The 17,226-nt window shown below is 42.4% G+C and overlaps 1 protein-coding gene across 2 annotated transcripts in view; it reads right to left on the reverse strand.

Moving 5' to 3' along the window:
- The window catches only part of LOC310844965 (cytochrome P450 2J2-like), a 29,885-nt gene that overhangs the window by 12,195 nt on the left and 464 nt on the right, over nt 1–17,226 (reverse strand). Inside the window, exons 2-5 of one of the 2 annotated variants that reach the window (XM_083739792.1) lie at nt 16,247–16,409; nt 2,679–2,828; nt 2,316–2,476; nt 649–825 (exon numbers count right to left, since the gene is read on the reverse strand). In XM_083739792.1, coding sequence (XP_083595918.1) covers nt 649–825; nt 2,316–2,476; nt 2,679–2,828; nt 16,247–16,262 — 504 coding nt within the window. In that variant the 5' untranslated portion in view covers nt 16,263–16,409. Of the gene's footprint in view, nt 1–648; nt 826–2,315; nt 2,477–2,678; nt 2,829–13,827; nt 14,097–16,246; nt 16,410–17,226 lie in introns of those variants that run through there. The other variant, XM_083739791.1, reaches the window with a different exon arrangement.

Below are 17,226 nucleotides of genomic sequence, written 5' to 3' on the forward strand. Positions count from 1 at the left end.
GAGTAATAAGCAATATGAACTTAATTATGTTTGTTAATAAAAACAGTTTCCTCACATAAGGGTCGTGCCTTGGTTTTTCACCAAATAATCGTCGCACACCCCCCGTTTTTGAAAGGAATAATTGGCATAAAAATGTGACAATTATGGTGAAATATGGTATTTAACACTAAACATATTTCACTATTCGTTTGTCATCATGATAAGCATTGTTCAGAGAGTGAAAGATGAATTTCCATTTGTCCTTTCTAGTACATGAAGATAGATGAGACAGGAATTTGAAGTCATACTCTGGTTTAAAAGCATTTTTAAAGGATTTTCTGTTTTCTCAGTCCACATTTGAATGTCAGATGAACATCAATCCAAAGAAATTTATGTACAGAGGGAATGCTCTATAGGCAAGACCCCTTAACACACTTAGGTTTCCACTTCTTTCCACTCACATTTTTAACAATGCTAATGGATGGATGTCAACCCACTTTAGCAACTAAATTGAATATGAGAAATATTTGGTGGGAATTCAATGCCATTTTCAACTGAGATTCAGGAAAAAAGATGCTGGTTTCCAGGCAAGAGATTAGTATTCACTTATAACAGGGAATATAAAGATTCATTGGATGAGCAGTATTCAGCTTCAAAGCAGATACTTACTTTCTCCATCTGAAGCAGATAGAAATCAATGAGATCCTGTGGCTCATGCAGAGACTGATTTTCCTTATGCTTCTCTATCTCCTCCTTTGCAAATGAAAGCACCACCTCCATGCAGGACAAGGCCTTCTTGTGGGGCCCTGGGAGATGTTTCATGAGCCATGGGAGCATTTCACAAAGCTAAAGGAAAGATAGCAGAAAAGCTGCCATTACCATGAAGAAGCTTGGTCACACCGTTTGTGCTTTGGAATTGCACTTTAAAAACATGATCTGCATTCTTCTTCAGGGCTAGCATATTAGTTTCTCACTAAGAAGAAGGAAGGGTGTCTATTGCTTTTCTGGAATCTCCCAATGATTGGATTCTGTGAATTATCCCTAGCTGAAAATGTGAAAGAAAACTATGGCTCAAAATATTTTCCCAGATTCCGGGCATCATTCCAAAATTGGGCACAATCAGGGGACCCCTCCTGGAACACGTTAGTGGCCTTTTATGGTGGTGCGGGTGGGGAGAATTCAAGTAAGTTCACATTTAAAAGCAAATTTGCCTAATACACAAATGGAAAGACAGCCATCGTTCAAAATGTACACTTCTCCATTTATTAAATCTTCCAGTTTGCCAGTCAAGTAATTCTGATCTTTCATTGCAAAAACTAAACCTTGACGAAGGATTTTTTTTTCTCGTTCCTTGTTTTCTCATTAAAGATCAATTTCTTACATTTTCTGAATACATAAGGAGCCAGAAAATAAAAACTGAACTAATATAAAGCAATGTTAAAAACTGAGATATGAAAGCTGGAAGTGAGGAGGCAGAAAAAAGTCTTCCTTTCCTTCCATTCTGCAGTTTTAATCTGAAATTTTAGGGTTAGTACTGTGCCCAGAGTGCAGAAACTGCTCGCAGTAATAAAATTCCTTCTTGCAAAATGTGCCTTGAATGCTGATATAAATTTGCCTGTAGTTTCCCAGTCAAATGATGCTTACAAAAATAGAAATGCAAATGATATACAGTCCTACAATATACTGCTTTGCAGAAATGTGTATATCAGGCAAAGTTGCAAATAAATGTGTGCATTAGGATAAATTAGCAGAAAAATGCTGATGAAGTTTCATGAGTCCTTTTTTTTTTAAAGATCAGGAATGTTTGTAGAAATGTGGAGAACCAAACTTAAGTTTGGAAAAAGGGTTTAGTTGGGTCATACAGAAGGGAGCTGCTTTCCTTAGCAGTAGGGACAGTGCTTGAGTTGCAGGTCTCTCTTACTTTTAAAAAATTCCAGCCAAGGCTGGCTGCAGGGGCCTCACCATGGACGCCATCATCATTGTCATTGCTAAGTGGCTAGAGGGCAGATACATTTGGTTTTCAATGATGGCAGCAAAACTATGTAATTCCCTTCTTGAGAAGATTATTTTGTTCACCTCTGTCCCCTTTAATGGGCTCTTGATGACCTGTTCTGAAGGCCATTGTCCCATTTTTATCCCATCTTTCCTCCAAAGAGTCTTCTGTAGTGGACAAATTCTTCCTACTCCTTTTTTAAAAAAATCTCAATGGTAATCGTGAGAAATTGATCAGGCTGTGAGACAGTAAGTTGCCCTTATCTCAGATCAATTTCAAAATACTGCTTTGTGGTATTTAAGGAGACCTCTTTGGCATAGCAGAAATGAAAATGACTACTCACACAATGAAAAATGCTACATTCAAATGTTAGGACAAAATCCATTGCTTCCATCAGCTTCTGGAACTGTTCATCTTCAAGAGGAAACCGGTGCCCAAAAGCCACAGCACATATCATGTTGGAGACTGAATTAGCGATGGGCAAGGAGGGGTCAAGTGGCTGTCCTGCAAAATAAAATTAAACTAATGTTAGTTCAGCTGCTCCTGTTCATACTGAGAGTGGGATTTTATGGTGGCCAAGAGAAACTGCTGGGATCTCCTTTAGGAACCAAGAAAAACATATCACATTCCTTTCTAAAATGGACAGAAGTAGTACACAAATAAATCTTCATACGCCAGCTCAGCACCATCACCCCTCATCACATACCCTTTGAACGTGCAAAAACCTCCACGAGCTGATGAGCCTCCTCTGCTATTTGGTGCTCCATGCCTTTCTTCCCCAACCCCAACTTCCGCATAGTAACTACACCAAACTGTCTCTGTTGCCTCCAGGTGTGACCATTTGATAATACAATACCTATGGAAAATCAATGAGAAATTATTACTTGCAGAAATCAATGTAAAAAGTTACCATCTCAGAACAATGTTTACTGAAGTTCATATCCTTGCATGTAAGAGCTGCTTAGTCTCTCTAAAGAAAAGAATTACAAGATGATGCAGAAAGGATTCTGGGTACAAATTGGAGGGAATTTAGAGGGAAAATCTATTAAGCTTCTGGTAATGCTATTGGGAAAAGAATGGAAGTGGTAGAAATGGAAGTTCTTTTCTTTTTCTCTTGCTAAATTTCCCTACAGGAAATGCCATCGCAAGATATACAACTGGGTGTAAAATAATGAATATACAAATAAATAACTATGGATTATTTTAAAATAAAAGACTACAGAGGAGAGTTTCTTGTGAAAATAAAAATGATGGATTTATTGTTTTTAAACATGGAAGAATGGTTGGAATTGGGGGGGGGGATAAACTCATCATACAGGATTGGAAGAGTACTATTCGATCCACTTCCATCTGTCTCTTGAAGTCTGCGGTTTCAACTATGGGTGCTGCCACCATCTGTAACTGTTCCGGTTTCAGAATATGTCTCCAGATACTCCAGCTTCCGGGACAGGACGTCCACCCTCTGGTTCTGGTGCCCCGGCTTGTATCAGATTCGGAAGTCGAAAAGAGCAAAAAAACTGTGCCAATCTAATTTGCCTCTGGTTCAGATGCCTCACCATTAGCTAGTGTTCTAAGTTCTTGTGGTCCATGTACCTCCACTTGGTGTTGTGCTCCTTTGAGGAAATGTCTCCACACCCCCAGCGCTTCTTTTATGGTGAGCAATTCTCTCTCCTAAATGGTGTAATTCCATTCTGAAGCATTCAACTTTTGGGAGTGGAAGGCACACAGCCTCAAATCTCTGTTACAGTCTTCTTGTAGCAACACAGCTCCTATGGCATTTTCTGACGCACTCGTCTCCACCACCATTTGCCGATGTGGATCTGTGTGGTACAGGTACTCCTCCGCTGCTTCTCAAACACATCTTGAGCTTCTCAAACGCATCTTGTGCCTCCTCTGTCCAGAAGAATGGCTTCTTGCTCCTCAAGCAGTCTGTAAGGAAAGCCATGAGCCAAGAATAATTGGGCACGAACTTGTGGTAATAATTAGCAAAGCTTAAGAATCTCTGTGTGTCTTTCTTTGTCTTTGGCTTGTGCCAATCTAACACCACCTGCACCTTAGCTAGGTCCATGTACACCCCTTCAGGAGAGATGTGATAACCCCAAATTCCACCCCCTTGACATGAAACTGGCACTTTTCCAATTTCGCATAGAGGTGGTGTGTCCTTAGTCTATGCAGCACCTCTATTACATGTCGCACGTGCTCTTCTGGGTTCTCAGAGTAGATCAGCACGCCATCTAGGTAACACAAAACTGTATTGTCCAATCAATCTGCCAGTACATGATTGATGAACACCTGGAATGTGGCCGTGCCCGATTGTAGCCCAAAAGGCATAACTAAGTATTCAAAGCTTCCAAATCTGGTATTACGAGCCATTTTCCATTTGTCCCCTTGTCTCACATGTATCAAATTGTATGCCCCCCTCAGATCCAGCTTGGTAAAAAATTTCACCGACTGTAACCTCTCCAGCAGGTCACCAATATGTGCCAAGGGGTATTGACTAGGAATCATGAGGCAGTTGAAATTCAAATACCTGGCAGTTGAAATTCAAATTCAAGGAGAAAAAGTTCTGATAGTAGGAGTATATGCACCAAACGAAAGGAAGGCCGAATTCTTTAAGAAGCTGCATGAGACATTAATGGACTTCTTGGATTATAAAATCTTAATGATGGGAGATATGAACGGAGTTGTCTCCACAAACATGGATAAAGCACAGAGACAAGTGATTTCTAAGGAAGGGAGACTACCAAAGACTTTTTTTGAAATGACTGAGACTATGGATTTGATTGATATCTGGAGAACAAGGAACCCTCTGGAGAGGGAGGGAACCTTCTTCTCTGAAGCAAAGATGACATGGACAAGAATTGACCAAATATGGGTTACTAGTAGCCTGGCGCCAAGAATAAAAAAAGTAGGAATCTGCCCAAAAACCTGCTCCGACCATAATGCTGTAAAGATGGAGATGAAACTAACAACAACTGGATCCTTTAGATGGAGAATGAATGACACTCTATTCAAAGATGAAGAGATTTACAAGAAGGCCCAAAAAGCAGTGAAAGATTATTTTGAGGTAAACTTGAGAACAGATGTGGAGAAAAGAATAATTTGGGACGCTAGCAAAGCCGTGATGCGAGGTTTCCTAATTCAACAGAATTCTATAAAGAGGAAAAAACAAAACGAGAGGAAAGAAAGAATCTTAGGAAAAATGAAAGAAGGAGAAAAGAAATTGAGGTCCAGACCAAAGTCTCAGGAGATTTTGAGAGAAATAAAGTATTATCAGACGCAATACATGGAACTGATGAACCAAGAAATAGAATGGAAAATAAAGCAGATGAGACAAAAGACATTTGAATCAGCAGACAAATGTGGGAAACTTCTGTCATGGCAACTGAAAAAAAGGCAGAAACTGAACACTGTGACAAGTTTAGAAATGGATGGAAAGATTATCCACAAACCCAACGAGATAAGTAATTGCTTTCAAAGTTTTTTTAGGAAACTGTATGCACAAGGGCCAGTAAATGAACAAGAAATAGAAGAATTTATTAGAAAATATGGTTTACCAAAAATTTCAGAACAAAGCAAAATGATTCTGAATGAAAAGATAACAGATCAGGAAATAGAGGGTGCCATTCAGAACATGCAATTGGGAAAATCTCCAGGACCAGACGGTTTGACTGCTAGATATTACAAAGCGTTGAAGGAATGGTTAATACAACCATTGAAGGAAGTTTGTAATGAAATTATGGAGGGGGAAAAGGCACCTGAATCGTGGAAAGAGGCTTTCATCTCACTTATACCGAAAACAGAGACTGAAAAGAACCAGGTTAAAAACTACCGCCCTATATCCTTACTTAATGTGGATTATAAAATTTTTGCAGACATTTTGGCAAAAAGACTAAAAAAAGTACTGATAGGGGAGATTCATAAAGATCAAGCTGGCTTTCTCCCAGGGAGACATATGTCAGACAATGTGAGGAACATTATAGACATTTTGGAGTTATTAGAAGTTGACATTAACCGAAAGGCGGTTTTGATTTTTGTGGATGCGGAGAAAGCCTTTGACAACATTTGCTGGAGTTTTATGATGAAGAATCTCCAAGGGATGGGGGTAGGCCAAGGTTTTGAAAACGGTATAGGTACAATATATTCTAAACAAAAAGCAAAGCTAATAGTGAACAATGTGGTAACGGAAGAAATACCTATAGAAAAAGGTACACGACAGGGGTGCCCAATATCCCCTTTGCTTTTTATATCTGTCCTGGAGGTTTTGTTAAACATGATTAGAAAGGATCAGTTGGTTAAAGGAATACAGGTCGGAGCTAAACATTATAAATTAAGGGCATTTGCAGATGACTTAGTGTTAACGTTGCAACAGCCAGATACTAGTACCAAAAGAGCATTAGAATTAATTGAGACATTTGGTCAAGTAGCAGGATTTAAACTGAATAAACAGAAAACGAAAGTGTTGGAAAAAAATTTAACAATGGAAGAAAAAGAGAGATTTCAGAGTGAAACTGGTTTGGAAATAATGGAAAAAGTGAAATACCTAGGGGTGAATTTAACATCTAAGAATGTGAACTTATTTAAAGACAATTATGAAAAATGTTGGACAGAAGTTAAGAAAGATCTAGAAATATGGTCTAGGCTGAGACTTTCCTTGTTAGGCCGAATTGCTGTTATCAAGATGAACGTATTGCCTAGAATGTTATTTTTATTTCAGACCTTACAGATTCTAGACAAGATGGATTGCTTCAAGGGGTGGCAGAAAGATATATCTAAATTTGTCTGGCAGGGCAAAAAGCCCAGAATAAAATTTAAGATCTTAACTGATGCAAAAGATAGAGGGGGTTTTGCCCTGCCGGACTTAAGACTCTATTATGAATCAGCGGCTTTTTGCTGGTTGAAACACTGGCTACTCCTTGAAGACACAGACATTTTGGACTTAGAAGGGTATGATAATAACTTTGGTTGGCATGCATATCTATGGTATGACAAGGTAAAGGTGCATAAAGGCTTTAAAAACCATATTACTAGGAAAGCTTTGTATAATGTCTGGATTCGATATAAAGATTTGTTGGAAAGTAAAACCCCTAGGTGGCTGTCACCAATGGAAGCCAAGGCGGTGAAAAAATTAAACATGGAACCTAACTGGCCAAAATATTGTGAAATCCTAGAACAAGATGCCGAAAAGTTTAAACTCCAGAGTCATGAGAAGCTAAAGTTTAAAGTTCGAGATTGGTTACATTACTATCAGATAAATGAGACATTTAAGCAGGACAGGAAATTAGGATTTCAGAAGGAGAGGTCAAAGTTAGAAACAGAACTGCTAGAACCCAATACTAAGAATCTATCTAGAATGTATAACTTGCTGTTGAAATGGAATACACAGGAGGAAACGGTTAAATCAGCTATGATTAAATGGGCACAGGATATCGGTCATGACATTATGTTTGCTGACTGGGAACAGTTATGGACCACTGGCATTAAGTTTACGGCATGTAGTGCCTTAAAAGAGAACATAATGAAAATGATCTATAGGTGGTACATGACCCCAGTCAAGCTTGCAAAAATCTACCATTTGCCCAATAATAAATGTTGGAAATGTAATGAGTCTGAAGGTACCTTCTATCATCTTTGGTGGACCTGCCCAAAGATTAAAGCCTTTTGGGAAATGATCTATAATGAAATTAAAAAAGTCCTTAAGTGGACATTTATAAAGAAACCGGAGGCTTTTCTCTTGGGCATGGTCGGCCAGCTGGTGCCAAGGAAGGATAGGACTTTTTTTATGTATGCGACCACAGCAGCAAGGATCCTGTTGGCAAAGTATTGGAAGATGCAAGAACTACCTACTCTGGAAGAATGGCAGACAAAGGTGATTGACTTTATGGGACTGGCAGAGATGACCGGCAGAATCCGTGACCAGGGGAAAGAGACAGTGGAAGAGGACTGGAAGAAATTTAAAATATATCTTAAAAATTGTTGTAAAATTGAGGACTGATAAGATGTCTGGGGGTAAGAAATAGAGAATTACAGCTGTAAACATTAACATTAAGGAAATTTAAAGAAAACTACTAGAGAAATTGACTGAAGGGTTGCTAAAGAGTTGTAAAACAAGGGTGCAGTGAAAGGGAGGTATGGGGAAGTCATGTTTTAAATGTTTTTAATATGTTTTTGTTTTGTGTTTTGTTTGTCTTTTTGTTAAAAAACCAATAAAAATTATTATAAAAAAAAAAGGAATCATGAGGCTGTTGGTTTTTCTGTAGTCCACCATGAGACGTCTTTCTGGGATGTCTTTCTTGTTCACAAAGAACACTGGTGACCCACCAGGTGCTCGTGACAGCCTAATAAGCTCACGTTCCAAGTTCTTCTTCAGAAACTCCCGCAAGTTGGCTAATTCTCCTTCTGACATGGAATATAGATGACTGGTTGGCACCAGGCACCAAGCCTATTTTGCAATCATAAGGTCTGTGGGGTGTGTAACCTACCTGCCTCCTTTTCACAGAACACATCCCTATAGGCCTTATACTGTGGGGGTATGGAGCTCTCCTCCCCCATGAGTTTTCCCCCTACCTCTGCCCCTTGGCTCCTACCTCTATTGGCGCTTCGAACCCTAGGCAGTGTACTTGGCAGTAAGCTGAATCAAAAGTTAAAGAACGCTGCCCCCATGCTATTACTTGATCATGCTTTGTGAGCTAACTTGGTGATGTGAAACATCATTGTCTCCTTGTGGCCTGACAACTCCACCCCATGGGCCATGTGGCATAGGCAACTTGCCTCCCCACCATTGGCCTGCCATCAATTAGTTGCACTTCCAATGGGGCTTCTTGTCACTGCGTGCCCAGCTTCTGTTGCTCCACAAACTCTGAGTCTAAAAAGTCCAGGGAAGCCCCTGAGTCTATGAGTCCCTGGACCTGCACCCTGCAGCTGTCTGGGAGTTATAGTGTCGTAGCACCACGATCCCAGGAACCGTTGTTTCAATCTGAGGGCTCTTTACTGACTTCCTTCCCAGCTGCCAGCCTCCTTCATGGACTGGGGCTTCCCGTTTCCCGCCTTAGATTTTGGACCTCCCTCGACACAAGCCCCAGACAGAAAACCCCCATTCTTCTTGCTTGGATGCTGTCTTGCCTAATGTCCAGATTGCCCACATGCAAAGCAACGTTTGTGACGTTGGCCCCCCGCCATTCAAGCTGTTCCAGAGTTCCCCCTCCCTGCTGAGCCCAGTTGCATCTGCTCTGGAAGGTCTCCCTGTCTGGGCATGCTGCCAGCTCTCTGCTCAGGCATGTTAGGAATGTGGCTTTTCACAACCATGGGCCGTCCTTGCCGCCTCTTCTCCAACTTCCACTGCTGCTGCCTCAGTCCAAGCTTCAGTGAAGCTCGGACCACATCATCCAAAGAGTCCATGGGCAGCATTCTCGCCAGTTCATCTAATATCAATTCATTCCACCCCACCCAGAACATGGCTGCCAAAAGCTGACTGTTTGCTTGCCACCCAAGCTTTTGAACTAACAAGTTGAATGCAGTCCATAATGTGGAGACAGAATCACTCCCCTGGTGGAGGTTTAACGGTTGTTGTGCAGAGGTAACATTCTGCAGGGGATCATTAAAGATTCCATCCATAGTTTCCAAAAACTCCCCCAGGTTTGAGAGGGTGCTGTGCTTGGCTGCCATTAGAGGAATTGTCCATCCTTTAGCATTGCCTTCTAACATGCCAATTAAATATGCCACTCTCTCCTTATCAGACTTAAAATCCACTGCTCCCACGTCCAGAAAATATAGAGCTTCATTTTAAAGACAAGATAGTCCGCCAGGTAAGCTATGTATTTAGAGGGGTTTTACTGGCTCTGAGAGTCCTTTCTGCCTCTAAATGCAGTCTTTGTTCTGGCAGGGCCCGGTGAGGGTATCCAGCTGTGATTTCAGCTGCAAGCTGTACTGCTGCAGTTCATTTATGGCATCCCTGGGCTCTCCTGCCCCCACTCCCGCTGCTCCAGCCCCCATTGTGTCCACACCCTCAGGTACTCCCCTTGTATTCTGCTCTCTATTGTCCCTCGGTGTGTGAGAGAAGAGAGATTTGGCAAGCTGTCAGGTTGGTAGGCTCTCTCACACAAGAAGCAGTCTCTGACAGTTTTATTGTTGTTGTTGTTTAGTCGTTTAGTTGTGTCCGACTCTTCGTGACCCCATGGACCGGAGCATGCCAGCCACTCCTGTCTTCCACTGTCTCCCGCAGTTTGGTCAGACTCATGTTTGTAGCTTCGAGAACACTGTCCCACCATCTTGTCCTCTGTCGTCCCCTTCTCCTTGTGCCCTCCAACTTTCCCAACATCAGGGTATTTTCCAGGGAGTCTTCTCTTCTCATGAGGTGGCCAAAGTATTGGAGCCTCAGCTTCACGATCTGTCCTTCCAGTGAGCACTCAGGGCTAATTTCCTTAAGAATGGATGTGTTTGATCTTCTTGCAGTCCATGGAACTCTCAAGAGTCTCCTCCAGCACCTCATTCAAAAGCATCAATTCTTCGGCGATCAGCTTTCTTTATGGTCCAGCTCTCACTTCCATACATCACTACTGGGAAAACCATAGCTTTTACTATACGGATCTTTGTTGGCAAGGTGATGTCTCTGCTTTTTAGGATGCTGTCTAGGTTTGTCATTGCTTTTCTCCTAAAAAGCAGGAGTCTTTTAATTTCGTGGCTGCTGTCACCATCTGCAGTGATCATGGAGCCCAAGAAAGTAAAATCTCTCACTGCACCCCATTTCTTCCCCTTCAATTTGCCAGGAGGTGATGGGCCCAGTGGCCATGATCTTCGTTTTTTTGATGTTGAGCTTCAGAACGTATTTTGCGCTCTCCTCTTTTTAACCCTCTTTAAAAGGTTAATTCCTCCTCACTTTCTGCCATCAATGTTGTGTCATCTGCATATCTGGGGTTGTTGATATTTCTTCCGGCAATCTTAATTCCGGCTTGGGATTCATCCAGCCCAGCCTTTCGCATGATGAATTCTGCATATAAGTTAAATAAGTCAATATACAGCCTTGTCGTACTGCTTTCCCAATTTTGAACCAATCAGTTGTTCCATATCCAGTTCTAACTGTAGCTTCTTGTCCCACATAGAGATTTCTCAGGAGACAGATGAGGTGATCAGGCACTCCCATTTCTTTAAGAACTTGCCATAGTTTGCTGTGGTCGACACAGTCAAAGGCTTTTGCCTAGTCAATGAAGCAGAAGTAGATGTCTTTCTGGGATTCTTTAGCTTTCTCCATAATCCAGCGCATGTTTGCAATTTGGTCTCTGGTTCCTCTGCCCCTTCGAAATCAAGCTTGCACTTCTGGGAGTTCTCGGTCCACATTCTGCTTGAGCCTTCCTTGTAGAATTTTAAGCATAACCTTGCTAGCATGTGAAATGAGTGCAATTGTGCAGTAGTTGGAGCATTCTTTGGCACTGCCCTTCTTTGGGATTTGGATGTAGACTGATCTTCTCCAATCCTCTGGCCACTGCTGAGTTTTCCAAACTTGCTAGCATATTGAGTGTAGCACCTTAACAGCATCATCTTTTAAAATTCTAACAGTTCAGCTGGAATACCATCACTTCCACTGGCCTTGTAGTTAGCAGTGCTTTCTAAGGCCCATTTGACTTCACTCTCCAGGATGTCTGGCTCAAGGTCAGCAACCACACTACGAACCATCCTGATCTTTCTGGTATAATTCCTCTGTGTATTCTTGCCACCTCTTCTTGATGTCTTCCGCTTCTGTTAGGTCCTTACCACTTTTGTCCTTTTTTATGGTAATCTTTGTACGAAATATTCCTTTCATATCTCCAATTTTCTTGAACAGATCAATTTCCTGTATATTTCACTATCTCCCTCGCATTTTGCTTGCCTTCTCTCCCCCGCTATTTGTAAGGCCTCGTTGGACAGCCACTTTGCTTTCTTGCATTTCCTTTTCATTGGGATGGTTTTCGTTGCTGCCTCATGTATAATGTTGGGAGCCTCCATCCATAGTTTCTTCAGGCACTCTGTCCACCAAATCTAAGTCCTTAAACCTGTTCCTCACTTCCACTGTGGGGAAGGGATTTGATTTAGATTGTATCTTACCAGGCCAGTGGTTTTTCCTACTTTCTTCAGTTTAAGCTTGAATTTTGCTATAAGAAGCTGATGATCTGAGCCACAGTCAGCTGCAGGTCTTGTTTTTGCTGACTGTATAGAGTTTCTCCATCTTTGGCTGCCGAGAATATAATCAATCTGATTTCGATGCTGCCCATCTGGTGATGTCCATGTGTAGAGTCATCTTTTGTGTTATTGGAAAAGCGTGTTTGTGATGACCAGCTTGTTCTCTTCAAAGAACTCTATTAGCCTTTGCCCTGCTTCGTGTTGTTCTCCAAGTCCAAACTTGCCACTTGTTCCTTTTTTCTCCTGATTCCCTACTTTAGCATTCCAATCCCTTATAATGAGAATAACATTCTTCTTTGGTGTCACTTCTAAAAGGTGTTGTAAGTCTTCACAGAATTGGTCAATTTCAGTTTCTTCAGCACCAGTAGTTGGTGCATAAACTTGGATCACTGTGATGTTAAAAGGTCTGCCTTGGATTCGTATCAAGATCATTCTATCATTTTTGAGATTGCATCCCAGTACAGCTCTTGCCACTCTTTTGTTGACTATGAGGGCCACTCCATTTCTTTTACGGGATTCTTTCCCACAGTATTAGATATGATGGTCATCCAAACTGAATTCGCCCATTCCCGTCCATTTTAGTTCACTGATGCCCAGGATGTCAATATTTATTCTTGCCATCTCATTTTTTACCACATCCAACTTACCCAGGTTCATGGTTCTTACATTCCAGATCCCTTGTACTTGTCCTCCACTCTTCCTCAGTAGCATGTTGTGCGCCTTCTGACCTGAGGGGCTCATCTTCCAGCATTATAACTTTTATGTACCTATTGTCTTTGTCCATGGAGTTTTCTTGGCGGGGATACTGGAGTGGCTTGCTGGTTCTTGCTCCAGGTGGATTACGTTTGGTCAAAACTCTCCACTATAATCTGTCCATCTTGGGTGGCCCTGCACGGCGTAGCTCATAGCTTCTCTGAGTTATTCAAGCCCCTTCGCCATGGCAAGGCAGTGATCCATGAAGGGGGGTGGTATTATTATTATTATTATTATTATTATTATTATTATTATTTCATATCTTGGTTGTCGAACATAATCTGTTCAACTGAGGCACGGCTTCTGTTTGGTTGCAGCTGCTTCCTGCACTAAATTGGAGGCTGCGTTGGACATTCGCTTCCAGAAAACATTAAAAAAACAGAGCATTTACTTCTGGGTTTTTTAGCATTTGGGAGCCAAAACATTCCAAAATGGAGGCATTTGAGATCTGAGGTTTGACTGTATTTATTATTACATTTACATTTCACTCATCCTCCCAGAGGAACCGAGGGCTGAAAAGAAGCAAAACTAAGAAAGATCTAAACTGAAAAGCTTATTGGAAGGGGATATATTGATCTCAAGTTGTATAGGCTGTTTGTTCAACCAGCACCTTGAACTTAGCTAATTGTCAGCCAGTGGCATAACATGCTGGCTATGTCCTTCCCCCATGAGCAGTCAAGCCACTGCATCAGCCTGGAGGTAACCAGCACATGGATGACAATAGTTAAGCTATCCTGATCCAGAAACTACTTTAGCTGTCTTATTAGCCAAAGCTGCCTTGCTAGCTGAAGCTGGCAGAAGGCACTAAGGTCACCTGGGCCTCTAGCAGCTAAGATGGATCCAGGAACACCTCTAGTCTATGAACCTGTTCTCTCAGGGGGAGTTGAACCCCTTTCATAGCAATAAACTGAACAATTGACTAGACTCCAACCACCATGCCCCCATCTTACCAGGATTCAGACTGATGTAGGCATCAAAGCCTTCAGCAGAAAGAACTTTGAGTTCAAGCTCTTCATCCAGCACTGAGGGCCAGGATAGTAAATGCATTACAATTGCAACAGGCAACAAACTTCTACCTGCAGTTGAATCGAACCACAGTGCAGTACAATTGCTAATTCCACAAAGCACTTGCTAGTTGCAATCCATCAGGGGTGCCACTTGAATAAAATATGAGGAAGGGGGCAAGTGAGCCCCACCTCACATAATCAGTGATGAGGATTGCTCTTTCAGAGCTCTGCCAGCACTGGCGATCTCTGGCATTGAATGTGTTGGTCTCGTGTGGGGCACCAAGGAGAGCTTGGCTGTCTGGCTGGTGTACTGACCACCCAGCACACCGGCAGCCACCCTGTCAGACCTGCTGGAGGTGGTGGCAGGCTAGGCCTTGGAATTCCCAAGCCTATTGGTTATGGGAGACTTCAACGTCCATGCCAATGCTGCCCCCTCCTCATAGGCTCAGGACCTAATGACTTCCATGGCAACACTAGGGCTCTCCCAGTTTGTTTTGGGCCCCACTCATCAAGCAGGCCACACGCTGGATTTGATCTTTGGTGCTGGCATAGATGTGATCATACTCCCCCCTGTGGAAGTGACATGGTCTGATCACTGCACTCTGAAAGCCAAGATTGACTTCCCACTCCTCCCCTGCTCAGGTGACGAGCCTATTTGGGCTCACCCACGAAGGCTGATGGATCCTGATAGATTCCGTCAGGTCTTGCAGGACTCTGCTCCTCCTGATTACTCATTACATGACCTTGTCGAGGACTGGAATAACCGGTTCTTGGCGGCCATCAATTAAGATCGCGCCCAAGCGCCCTCTGCAACCCCGCTGAAACCGGGCCCCTTGGTTTACCTAGGAGCTCCGGAAAATGGAGCGGGATCTCAAACGGCTAGAGCGAGTATGGAGATGGACTCATGATGGAGCTTCAAGAACATCTTATAGGATGCTTATGAAAGCCTATGAGATGGCTATGAAAGCTGCTAAGAAATCTTACTTTGCAGCTTCCATTGCATCCGCTAGCTCTCGCCCCGCAAAACTTTTTAGAATAATTAGGTCAATAACGTCCTTAGAAGGACAACCAAATTTAAGCATAAATTCGACTCACAGCTGTGAGGCGTTTGCGAACTTTTTTGCAGAGAAAGTCCTGTTGCTCCGCCATGACCTCCCTGCCAATTTAGATACAGTGACAGAACTGGAGGCCCCTCAACTGTCTTCAGGTCCAGTGTTGGATCATTTCGATCACATACTCCCTGCTGATGTGGATAGATTCCTCTGAGCTGGTAGGCCCACCACTTGCCTCCTTGATCCACGTGGGGATACAGAGCATAGCCCGTAAATGGCTGTGCTCTTTTATCTCTGGTCAGGGACAGAGGGTGGCGCCAGGGAGGGAGATGTTCTCATGCCACTCCTTGGTGTGTGGAGTGCCACAGGGCGCAATCCTCTCCCCAATGCTTTTTAACATCTTTATGCGGGCCCTTGCCCAGATTGTCTGGAGCTTTGAGCTGGGTTGTCACCTATATGCTGATGACACTCAGCACTATCTGCTGATGGATGGCCACACTGACTCGGTCCCGGACACACTGACGAGATGCTTGGACCTTCATACCTACGAAACCACCTCTCCCGGTATGCCCCACAGAGAACCTTAAGGTCCATAAATAGCAACATCCTAGTGGTCCTGGGCTCCAAGGAAGTCAGATTAGCCTCAACCAGAGCCAGGGGCTTCTCAACACTGGCCCCGGCCTGGTGGAACGCTCTGCCTCATGAGACCAGGGCCCTGCAGGATCTGATTTCTTTCTGCAGGGCCTGTAAGACAGAGTTGTTCCGCCTGGCTTTTGGCTTGGAATTAACTTGATTCCCTCCCCCTCTTTCTTTCCCCCTTTTTCCTTCTGTGATGGAACTCCTACTTGGGGACTTCCCTAGCTTTTTTCTGGCCCACATAGGACCAGTCTGGATTTTTTCCCCCAACCAGACTTGACATTTTCATCCCCCAAAGGTTTTTGAATTTCTGCTGAAACGAGGCTGCATTTTAATGTTGTGTTTTAATCTTGTTTTTAAAGTTGTATTTCAATCAATTATTTTATATCTGGTGTTGGCTGGGGAGGGTGGGGTATAAATAAAATTTATTATTATTATTATGCTGCTCATGCCCACCATTAGAATGACAATTGTCATGAACTTAGGGGGAGCCTGGTGGTACCCTCAAATATTTTAGGGGGGCACTGAAAGGACCTCAGCCCCTAGTTGTTCACTCCAAGGTAACCCATTTCCTGTTGAGTGCAACAATAATAGAGAACCTTTGCTCTGGACAGCCCTTTAAACGTTTTCTCTTGGGAAAATATCAGGAGAAACTCTGATTCTTCACTACTTACCTTTTCCTTTTATCATAGTCCTAAGGAAAGGAGTCTCTGGCCGCTCGTCTAATTCTTCAGAGTGGTCAGTGAGCGCTTCTTTCACTGCTTGGAATCCAGACAGTACTACAACGGGTAGATGTATTGTCCATAGGGTGAAAATATTTCCATGTTGCTTTGCCAGCTACCATTAGGGTCAAAAGAGAGGAGAGGAATGATGTGTTTAAAAACTGCAGTTGGATATTTCAACTTAATACAAGAGCTTCAGTCTCCCTCCCCTCTGCAGCTTCTTCCGTATGTTCAGAGCTCAAGTTATGGCTGCTCCCTGCTGCTTCTCCCTTCCCTCTGCATACCACTCTTATATGTTTGCTCTCTATGCCTGCATTCTCATTCCCTGTCAGTGAAGCAACATCGCTGACACCAGGCTTAAGAAATTGAATAGCACCTGCAGGTTAATTCCATGTTGAGAGGCTATCATGAATGAATGCTGAGGAGTTATGTGGTCAGTCTATTTTTTATATAACAATATTTTATTTTATTTTCCATTTAGAAACTTATATTTGTTATACAACAATTATATTCCAATTCAACAAAACAAGTGACTTCCCACTCACCCTGAATCATTGTTTATAACTTGAATTACATACAATTGCATTTTAAAGTTCCACCGTATCTAATTTCATCCTCTCCAACATGTTTCTTAATATATTCTGCTGTTTTCTTACACTTCAAACCACGCTGTGGTCTTTACATATAGGAAATAACTTTTTATATAGGCTGCAAATGTTTTCCAATCTTCTTTAAAAGATGCTAGATCAGTATCTTTTATCAGTTTTTGCCTTCTCTGCATATTCCAAGATTTTCATAAACCATTCTTTCTTTGAGGGTGTTCTCTCCTCCTTCCTCAGTTTAACAGTATACATTAAATATTTTTGATCAGTAGTTTTTAATGCATATTTTCAACTTTTATATGATTTTGTGCTTTTCAGTATTAATAATAA

This window comes from Podarcis gaigeae (assembly GCF_964106915.1).
Source record: "Podarcis gaigeae genome assembly, chromosome: 5".
Taxonomy (NCBI): Eukaryota; Metazoa; Chordata; class Lepidosauria; order Squamata; family Lacertidae; genus Podarcis; species Podarcis gaigeae.